The sequence below is a fragment of the Myotis lucifugus genome, unplaced genomic scaffold (assembly GCF_000147115.1).
Source record: "Myotis lucifugus unplaced genomic scaffold, Myoluc2.0 scaffold_889, whole genome shotgun sequence".
In the NCBI taxonomy this organism is placed as follows: Eukaryota; Metazoa; Chordata; class Mammalia; order Chiroptera; family Vespertilionidae; genus Myotis; species Myotis lucifugus.
The window spans coordinates 1-17,248 of record NW_005871937.1 but is presented as its reverse complement, the minus strand read 5'-3'; the positions used below and the strand labels follow the sequence as shown (position 1 = coordinate 17,248).

At 59.3% G+C, this 17,248-nt stretch overlaps 1 protein-coding gene across 1 annotated transcript; it reads left to right on the top strand.

Annotated features, from left to right (window-relative positions):
* Positions 1 to 154: 154 nt before the first annotated feature.
* NUDCD3 (NudC domain containing 3) lies at positions 155 to 16,963 on the top strand (the record flags this gene model as incomplete). Its single annotated transcript, XM_006109783.3, is given in 5 exon segments — positions 155 to 401; positions 403 to 484; positions 5,157 to 5,479; positions 15,315 to 15,483; positions 16,738 to 16,963. Coding segments are annotated over 5 exon segments (889 nt in total), but the record flags the coding sequence as incomplete, so codon positions are not given.
* Between the last annotated feature and the right edge of the window lie 285 nt (positions 16,964 to 17,248).

The following is a 17,248-nucleotide window of genomic DNA, read 5'->3' as shown; positions in this document are numbered from 1 at the left end:
AACTTAATCAAACCGACTCTAATCTTAATCTCCTTCTAGGATGGCTGTTACCCCCCCCCAACGCCCCTCATTTTTTTGTATATTATTACAATCCGGTTTTTCCACCTGGCAAGGGTGAGGTTGGTGGTTTAGCGTTTCGCGGGGGGACCAGCGGCGCGGGCGCCCGAGCGCTGCCCCGCGGCGAGACCGAGCGAGCGCGGACCGAAGTTTCGCGGGCCCGGAGGCGGCGGAGCCGTTACCGCGACGCACCGGAAGTAGCCGAGGCCGGCGTCCGGGCCCGCCGCGAGCGAGTTCCCTCCGGTCGGCGACGCCATGGAGCCCGGGGCGGCCGAGCTGTACGACCAGGCCCTGCTGGGCATCCTGCAGCATGTGGGCAACGTCCAGGATTTCCTGCGCGTGCTCGACGGACTTCTACCGCCTGCTGCGCCACCCGACGGACCGTATGGGCTTCCCGCCCGGGGCCGCGCAGGCGCTGGTGCTGCAGGTGGTGCTGCAGGTGACCGGGCGGCCGGGCGACCAGGCGGGGCGGGGGCGGGAGGCCCCTTCCCCGGAGGCCCTTTCTCCGGCGCCCCCTTCCCCGGAGCCCCCGACCCGCGCGATTTCGCCGCCCGTCCCTCCCTGCGCGCCCGGCCGCCGACGTCTCCCTCCGGCGCTGGCCTGGGTTCGCCGCCTGGGCCCGCGGCTGCGAGTAAGCAGAGCCGCTGGTCGCATATCAAGTTGCTCTTCGGGGCAGCGGGCCTGGCGCTCGGCAGCCCGGGTGACACCGCCGCACTTGGGTGTCAGTAGCTCGGCGCCCGCAGCGCTGGGCCCGCGGAGGGGGCGCCGGGGCTGCCGGTCGGGGATGGAAGCGCGGACCTGCGCGCCCCGGGCCACGGCTGGAGGCGGCGGGGGGCCTGGTGACCCGGGGCTCCTATGGGTGTGGTCCCCTTATTTGAAATGTGACTTCCTAGGTCAGAAGCGCGCGTCCGAGCCCGTGTCTGTGTCCCAGGCTAAATGCATTGTGTGTGTGAGGTCCTACTGATACTCACTGGCCGAGTTGACTGTGCTCCTTGGAACGTGACAAGGAGCCACACTCGGCTGCCAGAGCCTTGGAGACGCCACTGCGATGTGGGTATTTAATGAGGGAATTCACGTCGGCCTCCTTGTGACGCTGTGACATTTGAGAAGATAAAACACATCAGAGCAGAGAACGGTGCAAGGCCAGTAGGTGACAGCCGGTTGGGAGGCAGGCGATAGGCTTGGAAATCAGGTTTCACCGGGAGGTGGGACTTCGCTGGGACCGAGCCCGTTTGTAGGAACCGAAGAAGCGCTGGTGCGACCTCCCAGGTCCTCTGGGGCGCACACCTGTCCGCGCCTTTGCAGTTGCGCCTGCAGAAGAGACAAAGCCTGCAGGGTGAGCGACTGCAGAGATGACAGGGTCTAGCAAGGGGTGGAGTGGGTCTCGGTATCAGAACCTCCGGCTGTCCCTCGCCCTCAGCGTCTGAGTGAGGGTGTCTGGCAGTTTAAACTCCATGGACGTCCCTGGGAAGTGGACACGGTTGAGCTTTATGTGGCAGGTGAGGGTGCCAATTCAGCAAGGTCACGTGATTCCACAGACTGGTCCTTGTGATTCCAGCTCTTCCTTACCCATCCCACAGTCGGCGGGCACCCTGTCCTCTAGGGTGAAAGTAGGTGCGGAGAGGAGGAAGGAGCAGCTGCTGAGCGCTGGTATGTGCTGGTTACTGTGGGAGGGGCTTCACATTGCAGGCGCCACCCGACCTAATTCTCACGCAGCCTGAAAGGTTGGCCTTTGCCCTTGTTTTGCCGATGAACTGACATGTAACTCGTTTGTCTGGTGTCAGTGTATAAAGAACCTACTATGTTCCATATACCCTTCCAGGCAGAGGGAGGGGACAGATGAATCAGATGACCTGAGGTTCCAGACTTGGGCGCCTGGATTAATGACAGTGCATTAACTGTACTGTCATTTGAGTTTAGGGGAAAGGGCCAGTGTTAGACACGTCGGATTTGAGATTGCAGACAGAAGCCCCTGCCTACAGGCTGATGGGATCGAAGGATTGGATCTTGCAGGAGACAGGAACTGGAGCAATTTGAGGAGAGAAGAGCTGAAGGTGGAGGGCAGCCCTTGGGGCATGAGCAGGGGAGGGAGGGGAGAAGCAGAGGCTGTAGAGTGGGGGGGGGGGGTGGACGGGTGAGTCTCACCAACACCAAGGGCAGTTCCAGCAGATGGTTGGAGAGGCGGTTGCCCAGGAGCCTGAACAGCCAGCACTCCCGGCAGTTGTCTGGGAAGACCCGGGTGGACCTGGGAGCTGTCCTTTAACCACAGGTCAGCATGGGCGGGCGTTGGGGCACGACGTGGAGATACTGGGTCAGCACAGATTCCCACTGATAGCACAGGCAGGTGGTGGGTGGCTGCCAGCACAGGAACATCGTCACCGGCGTGGTGACGGGCTTCCCACCCCAGAGCCGTGGCGATCACTGTGAGGTGGACAGAGGTCGAGTCGCTGCGGTGCACCTGACGTTCATCTTGTCTGTCAGCTGCACGTTATCACCAACAGAAGGTGCTGCACCGTGTCCCTCTCAGAGGGTCACCTCGTCTGCCCTTCCTGAGGGTGCTGCCTGCAGGTGGGGTGCTGGACGTCCCCTCACAGGCCCAGAGGGCCGGGGTGGAGGACTGGAATGCGAGAGCTTCCCTCGTGCTTGGGCTGGTGCAGAGCTTCTCACACTTCCCCCCGAATTCTGAGGACCACAGCCTGGTACGCAGCTTGAAGGAGCCCCCGGGAGAGGCAAGCTCCTTTCCACGTAGCTCAGTGGTTGTAAACCGTTGTCCACCACAGGCGTCTACCAGTGGTTCTCAACCTTCTGGCCCTTTAATACAGTTCCTCATGTTGTGACCCAACCATAACATTATTCTCGTTGCTACTTCATAACTGTACTGTTGCTACTGTTGTGAATCGTCATGTAAATATCTGATATGCAGGATGGTCTTAGGCGACCCCTGTGAAAGGGTCGTTCGGCCGCCAAAGGGGTCGAGACCCACAGGTTGAAAACTGCTGGTCTAGACGCAAGCGTGGACCTTCCCCACACGCCACGCGCGTCTGCAAAAAAAAAAAGTTTTCCCGAAGTGGCAGCCTTGACCAACTTTAAGATCATTTTTCGTGAGAGTTTTCAGCTGAAAATATTCAAGAACACCCGAATTGTAATATATTTATTTTTATAATATTCATTGCAAATTGATTTTTTAAATTAAATTCAGAATATCGTGGTGTGTGGGGATGGTTTCCGTTTTGGACGCGACGGGTGGCAGTTAACTGGTTAAGAAAAACTAGGTCAGCTGCCATTCCATTCATTTCAGATACTCTGCCCAGAGTCTGACCAGCCTGCACAGAAGCTGCCAAGGGGGTCAGGGAGCCGCTCCCACCGTCCCTCCCAGCTCTGGAGTCCTGGCCAGTCACCCCCTGTCGGGGAGAAGGGGCTGGAGGTCACAGGGGGCCCTTCCAGCCCCACAGTCCCGTGGTTCTAGAATGAGTGGAGGCTGTGGGTGCAGCGAGGAGTGGAAGCGGGTGTTGTCTCCAGGTTCTAGGACTGTTTTCCGCTGCCACGTCTGTCAGTGCTCGGTGCTACCGAATGATTCTCCTTCCTCTGTCACTGGCAGGCCGGGGGCGAGCTCCTCACCTTCGGAGCCGCCTGCCTTCCTCAGCGTTCTCCGGGGTCTTGAGAGAATGTTTGTACAGATTGGCACAGTTCAGCGCCTTCTTTAGTTCTGTCTGCATTCTAGTCCTCCGGAGGCTGACTCCTACCCACTTTTTAAAATTTTTATTTTATTGAGACATTTTGTAGAGAATTTTTAGGTTCACAGCATAGTTGGACAGAAGTCCCACATCACCGCCTGCACCCACATGTCCAGCCTCCCCATTGCCATCACCCCGGAGTCACAGCATCTGTTACGCCGATAAACCTGCACACACGGCACATTCCCGGAGCCCGCCGTGTGCACTGGGCTCACTCGGGGTTGCACACTCGGGTTGGACAGATGCAGTGACACGTACCCCCACGGCCATCACACAGTCGTGTCCTGCCCTGAAAATCCCTGCGCCACCTGCTCCTCCCTCCTCCCAAGCCTCTGGCCGCCGTGGGACTTTTTCCAGTCTCTGTGGTTTTGCCTTTTCCAGAGGTGATCAGAGTTGAAATCATACAGGATGTAGCCTTTCAGACCGTCGTCTTTCACTTAACATGCACGTAAGGGTCCTCCGTGTCTCTTCCTGGCGTGATCATGTCTTCATCGCGTCGAGTAGTCATAGTCCATGTGTGCCCGTCACTACTGAAGGTTGGTTCGAGTTCGACAGATAGGAGTCAAGTTGCCGTGTGCACATTTCTGTGTGGGCTTGTGTGTTGAGCTCCTCTGGGTAAATACTGGGGAGCATGGCTGCTGGGGGTGGTGAGGCTGCCCCCACTTTCCAGGGGGGGAATGGTGGCCCCGCCCCTGGACATGTGGTTCCTGCGGAAGGTGTGCCTTTGGTTGAAGGTCTGATTCAGGCCCCTCCTCCCAGGAAGTCTTCAGGTTTCCCTCATAAGAAGGGGGTTCTAGCCCTCGGTCTGACACACAGTGTGCAGCCCCGCCTGTCCTGCCCGCTGTCCGTGTCGTCTGTGCTGGCTGCACTCCCTGGTGTGACTTGTAGAGGACACCAGCTGGCTCGCCCACGTGCTGAGTTCTGGGGGAGCTGTCAGTGGGGGTGCTCTTGCCCCTGGCAGGCAGGGCACAGGGTTTGTTGAGTGAATTTCCGAGCTTTCCCAGGCCTGTGCAGGGAGCCCCCGCTGTTCTGGGGAGCGAAGGCCAGCTGGATCCCCCTTCGCTCTGCAGTGGGGTTGTTGATGCCCACACCTCGCGCAGCCCCTGGGCAGCGTGTTGTCTGTGTTGCTGGCAGCAGGTGTGAGTGATGGCAGGTGGGCCGAGAGCTGGGCTGGGTTCCTGCGGGCTTCGGCTTGTCGGGCTGCACGTCTGAGGACTGGGAACTCCCCGTGGAGAGGCCCACAGCTGCTCAGTCGAGTCCAGTGCGATCTGTCCCCCAGCGGGAACGGCTGTGGGTGCTGCCTTTCTCTCATCCTGGGCGTTGCCACGTCTCCGCCGCTCATTGCTGGGTCACGTTTGCTTCCAGGTGTTCCAGAACTTCGACCGCATGGCTCGCCAGGACGATGAAAAGAGGAGGAAGGAGCTGGAGGAGAAGATGAGGAGGAAGGAGGCGGAGGCTGCGGAGGCAGAAGCTGCAGCCTCGGGGGAGCAGGCGCCTGTCCCTGCCCCAGAGCTCGAGGTGGAGGTCAACACCACAGACGCGGCTGTGGCCTCGGGCGGGCCTGCGGAGCCTCACGGCCAGCTGCGTGACGTGCAGGAGGTGGCCCCCGGCTCCCGGGAGGCTGCAGAGCCACGGGCCTTGGACACGGGTGCTGCTCAGACCCCGAGGGAACCCCCACCTCTTCCCAGGTAAGCCCTTTCTCGCTGGACACGGGGGTGGGGGTGGGGGTTTGTGGGAGTGGTTCTCACTGGGTGACAGCGCCCTGCCAGCACCTATTTAGCTCCTCATGTTTGCAGGCCTAGTGACAGTACTTTGCTTACACAGACGGCAGTGGCTGCCGCCTTCCTCTCTCTGTCCCTGGTGAGGTCAGGCCGAGTGTTCGGGTCACTCAGCCGTGAAGGCCGAGGGTCTGTGGGCTCCGGCAGTCCCGGTGGTGTCCCTCCCTGCTGGTCATGGCGGTACATGCGCCACGGTCCTTGGCCTCCCGGCACCTGAGGGGCTGTCAGTATAGGGGGCCGTGCACCAGAGTCCCCTTGGCGTGTCAGTGAGTGGAGGCTGTGCCCTCGCTGCTCCTCAGGGTTGCGTCCTGGTCTGTGAGCTGGTCATGCGCCTCTGCCCCTGGTGGGATGCCTGCCTGGGCTCCTGGTGCCGTGTTTGGGAAACTCGTCCCTGCCCTGTCCTGACCAGGGGAGCCCTTCCTCTGCCTCAGCCGCAGCGTCCCTCCCCTCTCCTGCTGCTGCACCCCCTCAGGCTGTTCTGAGCGCAGCTCTTAGTGAGGCAGCACGTGGAGGCGGTGATGTGACACTGAAGGTGGACGGGCAGCACCAGAGGAGGCTCAGACAGCAGGTGTCGGCCGGCGAGGCCGGTGGCGCGGGAGGGGGCTGGGCGTGTACATGGGACTCCAGTAGAGAAGGAGGGCCTGGAGGGGTCAGCGCAGGACAGGGATCCGCTGGCCCTCGGCCGAGGATGCTCGTCTCAGACGCAGCTCCCGTGCAGGCGGCTGGGAGGAGCCTCCCCCTGCGTTGGTCCCAGAGCTGCCTGTGGGGTCCTCATTGCTGGGGATATTCTCGTTGCATATTGAATGGAGCCTTTTAAAAAATAGACATGTCCCAGTCCTGGTCGGTGGTCTCAGCTGGCTGGGCGGCGTCCTGTGCCCTGAGAGGTTGCCGGTGCGGTTCCCGGGCAGGACTCAGACCTGGGTGTGGGTTTGACCCTGGGTCAGTGTGTGCACAGGAAGCAGCCAGTTGATGCTTCTTTCTCATCGATGTTTCTCTTTCCCTCCCCCGCTCCCTTCCTCTCTCTAAAATCAATAAAAGCACATGAGAAAAAAGAGTGTCGTTCTGTCTTCCTCGTGCTCGCAGGGTCTCTGAGGGGGGAGAGTGCCGATGGTCCCTGTCTGGACCCGTGCCCCCTGCTCCAGTGGTTCCCTTCCTCATTCGCCGCAGTCTGAGCTCCGTGTGCTGGGGGTTCCCTGTGTTTATGCTGCAGGGGATCTCAGCCCTGAGCCCAGGCTTTCTCCGTCGTCTCTCCGAGGTCCTGTCCTCAGACGTTCTTCCCCTGCTGGGGGTCCCACCTCAGCTCACCACACACTGCCGACAGGAGGCGTGCTTTCTGCAAATTCCCTTGGATCCTTTTTTAGGGTTTGATTTCTACTCACATGGCTTTGCTCTAAATTGTTTAATATGTTTGTAGCGGCTGTTGAAAGTGTCCATCATCTGTCATTTCTTGGCTGTTTCTGCTGACTGAATGGTCTCCTGATTTGGGCCGCGTTTTCCTGTTCTTCCCACACCTGGTAACTTCATGTTGGATGCGGGAGGTTGTGAATGCCTGGTTGCGTCTGGATCTCCTTCGAGGGCTGTGGAGTGTTGTTCCTGCAGGCAGTGACGGCGCCTCCGGGAGCTCGCGGGGAAGCCTTGCTGGGCATCTGGATCCCCGCTGCTTTGGGCTGGTGCTCCCTCTTCCGAGACGCGGCCTTGGGGGCTCTCCCGAACCTTCAGGTGTGCAGCGGGCCCTGCCCTCGGGCTGGTGGAACGTGGCCGTGTCCTGCCCTTGGTGGCCCCGGGGACCTTGCTGGCTCCCTGGGGCTCCCCTTTTCCAGAAGCCTGTCCCTGAAGTAGAGAGGAGAGTGAAGACAGAATATCCAGTTACTTCTGTCCGTTTCGTTTATTCCAGCATCACTTGTATCGGCCAAAGGGACAGTGCTGGACGCTAAGACATCCGCACGGTGTCCTAGGAGCGCAGACGTGGTGTGGGGGTGGCAGTTCATGTCCCTCAGCGAGCACCATCGGGGTCGCAGGGTGGTGCTGTGGCCTCAGGGAGGCTCTCCTGGGCGGTCAGCCCCGGAAAGGTGGGGCGGGTCCCCTGGGACGGCAGCTCAGCCTGTTTCGGGGCCTCCCTAGTGGCCTGTTGGGGTTCAGACTGGCCTCGCTGCCCCACAGGCACCAAAGCCCATTTCTTATAGTAAATCTCTGAATATATTTCTTCTGGTTCCGTTTCTTTGGTTCAACCCTGACTTAGATATTCTCATGATAGAATATCACGTGAGAAAAGCAGGCTTCAAACTAACAACAAATTTGGAAAACATTTAAAATTATACAGAGGGAAGGCATGGAAGGAAACATTATTAATAATGGTGGAATTGAGTGTTTTTCATTGTCATCTTTGTCCCTTATGTTTTCTAATTTTTTTGCAATGAGCATACATTTTATTTTACTATTTTTTGTATTTATAACTTCTAAAAACTTTTTAAAAAGGGGGTTTGATTTTGATTCTGAGTAGCCGTGAGAATGGCTGCCTGGTTGTGGAGGTTTTGTAGAGACCGCTCTCTGTTCTTGGGCCAGCGCTGAGTCCTGGGCAGCCTGAGCTGTTGGTGAGGCCCCAGCTTGTTGGGGGGAAACCTCAGGGGGGCACGCACCAGCGCCCTGGCAGGGCCTCAGCCCTCAGGAGCTCACAGCTTTTCCGTGAACATCGCAGGAAGTGGCGGCCATGTCTCCGAGTCCCACCTGGGTCGGGAAGTGGGCGTGGAAGCAGCCTGTCCTGCTCTCCCCAGGTGGTGCCAGGTCCCCGGTCAGTGCCCGGGGTCTGCACCCTGTAAACTGTGAGGCAGTTACTCTTCTGATGACCACACACAAGCTCTGTCGTCCGGCACCCTGTCCAAAAGCCAGTTCCCTGGAACCAGGTCTGAGACGCTGGCTTCCACTGGCTCCTGTCGGCCACCCACTGCGAGAGGCTCTGCCAGTGCTAGTCATGGGCAGCGGCCACTCGTCTCGTCCTGCTGTCCTGTCACACGCTTGTTTGATTTAAACAAATTCAGCAGAGGCCCTGCGGGGAAATGCAGTAAGACACTAAAAGCGTGTGCACCTGTATTTTACACACGTTTCAGTATGAGCCGTATTCACTGTGTACACTACACAAGAGCTCACTGTTGGAATGTCCGTGACTGACAAGTGTGGTCCCATAAGGGCCATCGACAGACAGGACACTCCGCCCACCCAGCTCTGGCTTCTCTGCCCGTCCCCTCCAGGCCCTGCCGACCACAGGGCTCTCTTGTACATATAAACCACGCATGTGGCACTTTGGGGTGGTTTAGGAGATATTGGAGGGAAATTTTAATTTGAGCTACGCCCTACCCCTGCCCAGGGCTGACAGGGCCCAGTTTTATTCCTTAGAGGGCAGTCTGGGCACATGTGTCCTGGACACACAAGAGGGCACCTGAGAAAGTGCTGGGCTCTGCCCGGCTCCCAGCTCCACGTTGTCGTGGTGAGGACATGGTGACGGGTGATGCCCAGGGTCCTGCTGGGACTGCCCGGACCCGTGCCTGTGCTCAGAGGATGGTGGGTGCTGTGCCGAGGGCAGCAGGAGAGGGACAGCCAGGCGCCTCTCAGAGCTGCCAGTGCAGGCTGCCCGGCTGGTCCGCGGCTGCGTCGTCCTGCAGTTCACCGCTCGGCCGGCAGGTGTCGCTGCAGCTGGTGCTGGGATGCGATGGAAATGTACACAGGCTGGGCCACCTCTGGCTTTGCCTTTATAGATCAGAAACAGAATTCTCTAACAAAGAAGATGAGAGAAAGTAAATGACTGCCTGGCAGCTGGGCTGCCTGAGGGGCGCTCTACACTGTGATGTGCATGGCGCGCACACTCCCGGGAACAGGCCAGAGCGCGTGTGATGGCTGCCGGCTGAAGCCTGGCCGACAGGCTGGTCAGGAGGCTGCTCCGTGTCTTCGTGTCCGCGTGGCAGGTCCCAGGTGCCCCTGGGGCACAGTGTGCAAGAGGAGCTCAGGTTCCCTCACGCCTCCTCCGGGCGGGCACTGCTCACGGCCTCAGGCGCCCAGGCCCAGCTCTCAGCAGAGCCCTCCAGCTCCTCCTCCGGCTGCCCCCTCGGCACGTGTCTCCTCGCCATCTGTTCTCAGCTGGGGAGGTAATTCTGAGCCGTGTGTGAAGTGCCTTTTATGATTGGTTTAGGAGCTTAACATTTTTAACATTATTATTGCTTTCAGAGAGGAAGGGAGAGGGAGAGAGAAACATCAGTGATGAGAGAGAGTCACTGATTGGCTGCCTCCTGCTTGTCCCCTACTGAGGATCCAGCCTGTAGCCTGGGGTATGTGCCCTGACCAGGAATCAAACCGTGAACTCCTGGTTCATAGGTTGATGCTCAACCACTGAGCCATACATACCTGCCAGGCTGCATTTTTGTTTTTATTTGGAATTTGCTATTAGCATGTAGCTGTTCGCTTCCTCCCAGCAGAGGTTAGCCTGGGTACTGACAGCACTGATGTACGTGGAGCTGCTTGGAGACGGAAGCTGTGAGGCAAGGTGAGCTGCTGCCCGAGCCCGGGGGCGGCTCCGGGAGCCGTGGGGAGGACAGTGTGAGGATCGGCGGCAGTTCTTCCCCGAGAAGTGTGTGTTTCAGGGTGTGAGAAGTTGACATGTACAAGGGTGACGTCCTTGTGTGGCGCCACCATGTGAGGGTGGGGCCAGCATTGTGGGCTCGGGCGCGGGCGGGACAGTGGGTGCGCCCTGTGTGAGGAGAGCAGCTCCCAGCGCAGAGAGCCTGCTCAGCACTAGCCAGCCAGCTCCCGGGAGTGCTGTCCTGTCACACCAAGAAGGCCTCAGGCCAGCTGGCCTGCTCCCGTGGGAAACAGCGTGCACCCACCGAGGATGTTTTCATAGAATCTGATCACAGACGGCAGAGCCGGAAGAACGCGCCGGCCCCGTGCACCCACGCCAGCCCGTGCTGCCCTGCCCTCCGCCACCCGCCAGTGTTTCAGTGCCTGGTTTTCTGGTAATGTCCCAATTTACATAACAGTGATGACAGTGTGTGTAAATCTACAAATAAGGCCCCAGCCAAACATTGCTTGTAGTTGACCCTCTATTCTCTTTTATTCCCTCAAAATTCATTTGTTTAAAAAAGCAAGTGTTGGCCCATAGAGTTTCTACAGTCTGCGTTTTGCTGGCCTGTGGTGTGGTGAGCTCGCTGGGGACTTAGGGTAAATGTTTTTGAAGGGCGGGGGAAAAAAGGAGACATATGTAATACCCTTTGTAATACTTTAAGCAATAAAAAAAAAAAAAAGAAACAAGTGTGCCCTGGCCAGTGTGCTCAGTGGTTAGAGCGTCAGCCCATGCACCGAGGGCCCGTGGGTTCGATTCCCGGGCGGCCACAGACCTGGGTTGCAGGTCTGATCCCCGGCCCCAGTCGTGATGCATATGTGAGGCAACCGGTTGATGTCTCTGCCACATCCATGTTTCTCTCCCTCTCTTCCTCCCTTCCTCCCTCTCTCCCACGCTATTTAAAAATCAATAGAAAAACAGCCTCGGGTGAGGATTAACAATAAAAAAGAAGTTACAAGAGTGTGTGATGAAAGTGAGTTCTCCCTAAAGGCAACCGTGGGTCATGTTTTCTTTTGTAAACTTGTGTTTTATAACATTTTTCACGTTGGCCCATGTTTTCCTGTCACGTGATTGCTGTGTGTGGACTCTGTCGCGTCCATGGGGGACAAGCAGTAGCAGGGACCTGTCCTGCGGCCAGCGTGTGGTGGGCGTGGCTGGCCTTTCCCCCACGGCACTGGCCCCTGCCCCTGTCACAGTTGGGAACCGGCCGATAAGCCCAGTATTCACGGGGCTGTCCCAGCGGACTCCTGGCCTGCCCTGGAGGGAGGTGTTGGGAGGGCCTGGGCGCGCCCACGCGAGGGGACGCTGACGGAAGCAGGACCTTTTGCCCTCAGAGCATCCCCCGTGGCCGCACGTCACCCCGAGTCCCCTGGGGAGTGTGATTAGGTGGTTCCTGGCCTGGCCGTCGCTGCCGTGCTGCTGGACAGGCGCATGGACATCTGCTGGACAGGTTCCCGGACGGCCTCCTGCGTCACAGGGCCAGGCCGGGCCCTCTGGTGGGTGGCAGCCAGGCCGGGTGCCCTGGCCCCTTTCTCGGCCTCGCTGGCTTTGGGAAACGCCGCGCCCTGTGTGTGTGCTGGACACGACTGGCTGTGCAGGCGACTGTATTTCTTTTCCTCTCTCTGTGCACGTCTGTCTCTGTGTTGGCCATTCTTCACTGGAGGACGAGACCTGCCTCCCCCTCCCCCAGGCTTTTTTTGGAAATTAAATTTTCTATGAGAAAATCTGTTGAAATTTTCTTTGGGGCTACGTTAAATTCATGGTTCGAGTCAGAGAGTGACCTGTCTGCATTGAGCCTTTCTTTCGAAGGGCAGGTGTGCCTTCTGTACTCGGTCTGTGTTGCCTGTGGGATTGTGGTTCCATTCAGTCTGTGTGGTGGGGTTTCCAGCCGTGTCTCAGGCGGTTTCCTTAGCTTCTCTGAGGATGCAGGCTGTTTGGTACTTAGTGTAGCATTTTAGTGACAACAGCATCTGGAAGTAAACTGCATGTTTAACGCTTAGAACCTTAACCACAGCCGCATCTCTTGGTCCTGCGGCCGCAGCTCAGTGTGGGCTGCAGGCGTCAGAGGCTGGGAGCCGCTTGCCGAGCCCCAAGGCATGGTGCCCAGAGTCCCCAGGTCTGTTTATTGTGCGTCTTTAAGACACTTTCCACGTTTAGATAACCCAGGTGCCCAAAACGTTGAAGAAATCACACAGAGACTTCCCCTGCACCCACTCCCGGCCTTCCCGCCTCAGGTCCTGCTGCAGCCACCCGAGGGCCTCATTCCAGCGTGTCCTTTCTCCTGGGCCAGGTGTGGCCTCCTCCCTGCACGGGGCCACCTCCTCCCTCCATGGGGTCACCTCCTCCCTGCACGGGGCCACCTCCTCCCTCCATGGAGGCCACTCCTCCCTGCACGGGCCACCTCCTCCCTCCATGGAGGCCACTCCTCCCTGCACGGGCCACCTCCTCCCTCCATGGGGTCACCTCCTCCCTGCACGGGGCCACCTCCTCCCTCCATGGAGGCCACTCCTCCCTGCACGGGCCACCTCCTCCCTGCCTGGGGCCACATCTCGTCAGTCGGACTTCTCTTTGCAGCTGTCCCTGGACAGGGTGGTTTTCTGTGATGTTTCCTGTGGCTGACAAGGTACTGTTTCTCCTTTGTAGCAGCTGAGTGTCTAGTGGGGAGAGGCTTAGTAAACATTTTGTTTCTCCTCAGGGGTGCCCACTGCTAGCACTGGCGCTGGGGTGGCTGTTCCCGCCCTCTGGGCTGGGATTGTGCTGTGAGGAAGGGCTCGCTCACGCCTCCATGTGGAACGGGGCAGGCGTCATGGTAGCACCCACCCCTTTGAGGAGGTCAGCTTCTCAGCTTAGGACCAGGCCGTTCCTTCCGGGACCAAACCTGCTGGTAGAGTCGCCTTTTCCCCCTCGGCCCTGCCTCTGGGGTCCCTGGCTCCCCGGCTCCCTGGTCCCCTCGCCATGCCACCTCCCGCAGAGCTGGCCTCGCTCCTGGCCGCACTCCAACAGGTGCCTCCTTTCTGGCGCAGGCAGTGCCGGTTCCTCCTTCCAGGCCTGGGCACACCCGTCCCCGGTCGGCTGGGACCATCAGCGGCTGGTCATGGGCCAGTGGTTTGTGGCCAGGACAGAGGGGGCCCAGGCTCGCCCGCCAGCCCTAACCCCCCCCCCCCCCCACCTTCTCTGCCTGGGCCTGGGAGGCCCGCCAGCCCTCCGCCTCCCCAGCCGCCTCCTTTCCTACTTTGCCCGTTTCTGCGTCTCCTCGGATGCTGAGCTTTTACTCATCAGACCCTGGTCACCTGCAGCAGGACTTGGACTCTCTTAAAAGGGACGTTTCGGTGTCTGATGCCAGTGTCAGGAGCAGGCAGGGTGGGCTCCAGCCACCCCGCTGTGGCCTGTGTCCCCGTGTCGTCCCCAAACCACCGTGGGCCCGGCTGGTGAGACAGAGTCGCTCTCCCCTCGAGGACAGCGTCCCCCAAGCTGACAGCCTCCCGGGGGGCGAGGCCGAAACGTGTGAGTTGGAAGTTGGATGTAAAGTGGGGGTTTCAGGGTGACAGTGGGGTCCTGACAGGACTCGGTGGGGCTGTCAGGATGGGTAGAACTCAGGGCTGTGACTTTGAGGTTCACTCGGAGGCCCAGGTGAAAACTGGGGTGAGTCACCTCTGTGGGCACATTGGACACCCTCGGGGCAGTAGCTGGCTGAGGGGGGTGGGGCGGGGGGACAGGGACGAGAGCTGGGCCGTGGCTGCGGCGTCTGGTCTGTGCCTGCTGAGTGGGTGGTGCGTGTCCGCATCTCGACGTGACCACCCACTAGGCTGTCTCCAGGCTCTGCTTCCGCCGGGGCCGGGCCGGGCGCCCCCTCCCGTTCCCCTGGAGGTTGGAGTGTGGTTTCTCCGTCTCGGTACTGCTCCCTTTGGAAGTCGTCTGGTGATTGGAATCGTTTCCTCATTTTGGATGACGAGGAGTAGAGAATGGAGTTAAAAGACTAAGAATTCCGCATTCTTCAATGGTTATATTTATGGAACAGATGACCTACTTTTTGTTTTAAATGTATATCTCACTTTTACATAATTGTAAAAAATTGGAGTGCCTCTTTCCCTTGTTAAAATAATTAACATGATGTAAGGAAATGTCTCATGTAACCAGGTCTCATTTTTAGTCGGTTGGGGAGTTCATAGTAAACACCGGTGTGTTCACGTTGGCGGAGCGTCTGATCGGTGGTCAGAGCAGCGAGCACGCAGGCACGTTACGCGAGATCCCAGGTACCCTGCCTCCTTTATTTCAGGTATAGAATCACTTAGTTTTTTCTTGTTGTTTTTTGTTTTTGTGAATCCTCACGAGAGGATATTTTTTCCATTGATTTTTAGAGAGAGTGGAAGGGAGGGGGAGAGAGAAAGAAACATCAATGTGAGAGACACATCGATTGGTTGCCTCCCACACGTGCCCTTGACTGGAATTGAACCAGTGACCCTTCAGTCCGTGGGCACTCTAACCAGTGAGCAACGGACCAGGGCAGGACTGGGGACATTTGATTGTAGTGATAAGTCTAATCTTTTTTCCCTGTTTAAAATATTTTTTTTTATTTCAGAGAGGAAGCGAGAGGAAGAGAGAGAGAGGCATAAATGATGAGGGAGAATCATTGATGGGCTGCCTCCTGCACACTCCACACTGGGGATCGAGCACAAAACCTGGGCATGTGCCCTTGACAGGAATAAACCCTGACCTCTGGTTCACAGGTCGACGCTCAGCCCTGAGCCACGCCGCTGGCCGGCAGGGAGCCATGGTTGTGTTTTATGACCTCAGGGTGTGAACACACCTGTGCTCTGTGCCCTGTGGACACTGCTCTGGGAGCTCGCATTGTCCATCGGGGCCAGCAGCAGCCTGTCAGGGACCCTCTTCGTCTGAATGAGGGTCTTGCTCTGGGGTCCGGACGGCTCCGGCTGCCGGGCCTGGTCGTGTGGGTGAGGACCTCGCTGGGGAGGGCTGGCGGCGACGCTGAGCCGTGGTGCCAGCTGTAGGTAAAACGACTGATGCTGGGTTTTAAAAAGAAACTCACAGGTAACAGCATTACCCAGGAGGCTGGAGCCACGCGTGGTGAGGTGTGAGGGCTGTGGCTGGGCTGGCACCTGACTTGTGGTTCTTCCTCAGGGGACAGGAGCAGTTCCAGAGAAACCCCGACAGCTACAACGGAGCCGTGCGGGAGAACTACACCTGGTCCCAGGACTACACCGACCTGGAGCTCAAGGTGCCCGTGCCCAAGCACGTGGTGAAGGGCAGGCAGGTAAGCGGCTCTCCCAGCCGCTCCGCTCGGGCACAGGTGTCCCCGGCCCCCCCCCCCCCAGCCACGCCAGCGGGTGTGGACCCCTCGCCCCGCCTCCCGTGCTGGTGGCTGCACCTGAGCTCCGCTTGTACGTTGCAGTCTCTCGGGTCATGGCGTTCAGTCTCCACGGAAGACGAGGTGGGCTAGGCCGCTTCACAGCGGGGAGCGCGTGGCCGGGGCTGAGCAGCCGAGCGCTGGAGGGACAGGTGGCCCCAGGGCGGTGGGGGACAGGCGGGCGGCGTTTTGCTCGGCAGGTGCTGCTCAGGCCCCGTCCCAGCCGCCCTGGCCGTTGTGGGGTGCGGGAGGGCGCAGGGCTGCTCGGGCTCGGGGTGTGGCCGAGCCTGTGTGGGTGGCACCGGGGCTGATGCAGTGGAGGCGTTTCTGTGACACCACGGACTTAATTTACACTCGCCTCCCTCCATCTCTACAGTTTGCATTTCCCTCCCCCGTGGTGTTTTTCCACGGCATCTCATTATGCTGTGACCTCCTTTTAACAGTTCTCGTCTCCGTTTCTTGGTGACCTGAGTGTTGGTCGCTGAGAGCCGGCGAGCTGAGTGCAGCTCTGGTTTGCTGACCTCAGGGTTTCTTGGGGCTGCCGCTTCCTTCGGGGCCGCGCAGCCGTTCCCAGGGGCCTCCGCAGCGACCCGTCAGCAGTGTGTATTTTTGGTCTTTGTCCCTGGCACCTACCAGGTGCCATCCTGATGGCGGTGTGACTACAGCAGGGCACAGGGGGTTGGGGGCAGCACGGGGTGCAGGGGGAGGTGGGGCCCCGAGTGTGGGGTCCTGGTTCTCTTCTCCAGCAGCTGCAGGAGCCACAGGCGAGAAACTTGCCGCCTCCGCCCACTGGTCTCTGTGGCAGGGCCTGCCCGAGGGCGGAGGCGTGCAGGGCGGGTGTCCTGCTCACAGGCAGCCCTTCCGTTGTTTGTCCTGGTGCGTCTGAAGGAGACTTCTCCAGGCGGAGCTCGGGTCTCAAGCCTTAGAGACGTGGCAGGTCTTTGCTTTGTCCACTCTGCTTGCCTTCCTCAGGGTAGCCATGGCGACCGCGATGTCAGCCGGCTGGTTACCAAGCTGGCATTTTGCAAATCCTAGGGTATGATGCTGGGAAGCTGACCTCCAGAGCATTTTAGTGTAAAGTCTCATTGCAGGTGAGAAAACTCCCAGAGGTGCAGACTAGGCCACACCCAGCCCCCTTTCAGCCTGGGCCACACTGACCGGCAGCGGGTCCCTCTCCTCGCGCTCTCCTTCCTCTAGGGGGTCCTGCGGCCCTGGCTCACGCTGTGCTGCCGCCCTCCATGCCCTGGGAACTTGCGGAATCGCACCGGCCTCTGGGCACGCCCTGCCTGTGCGGCTCAGCCCCTGCTCGAAGTGCTGCTGGAGTCTGTGCCCAAAGCTCTTGGAAAGCTCGTGGCTGCGTCAGGAGCATGGGAAGGCCCTGCTGGGGCGCTCCTGATGGAGCGGCTGCAGGCTGCACTCCTGCGTAGGACGTTTTTAAATACACAAGACGGCTGTTGGGGTCTAGCACGTGTACAACCACAGGGCTGTCTGGACCGGCCGGCCCGCTCGCCATCACGGCAGGTTCCCCGGGGCCTCTGGCGGGTGTTTCGTGCGTCGCCATCAGCATGAACCTCTATGGTCCCTCCCACCTTCAGCACAGACCTGTTCCCAGTCCAGGCCTGGGGGGAGCTTTCTGAGTCTGGTCGGAAGCAGCCTGGCGAGTAGGGTCCCCGGGTGTGTAATGAGCTTTGGAGGAGCTCCGTCCCCC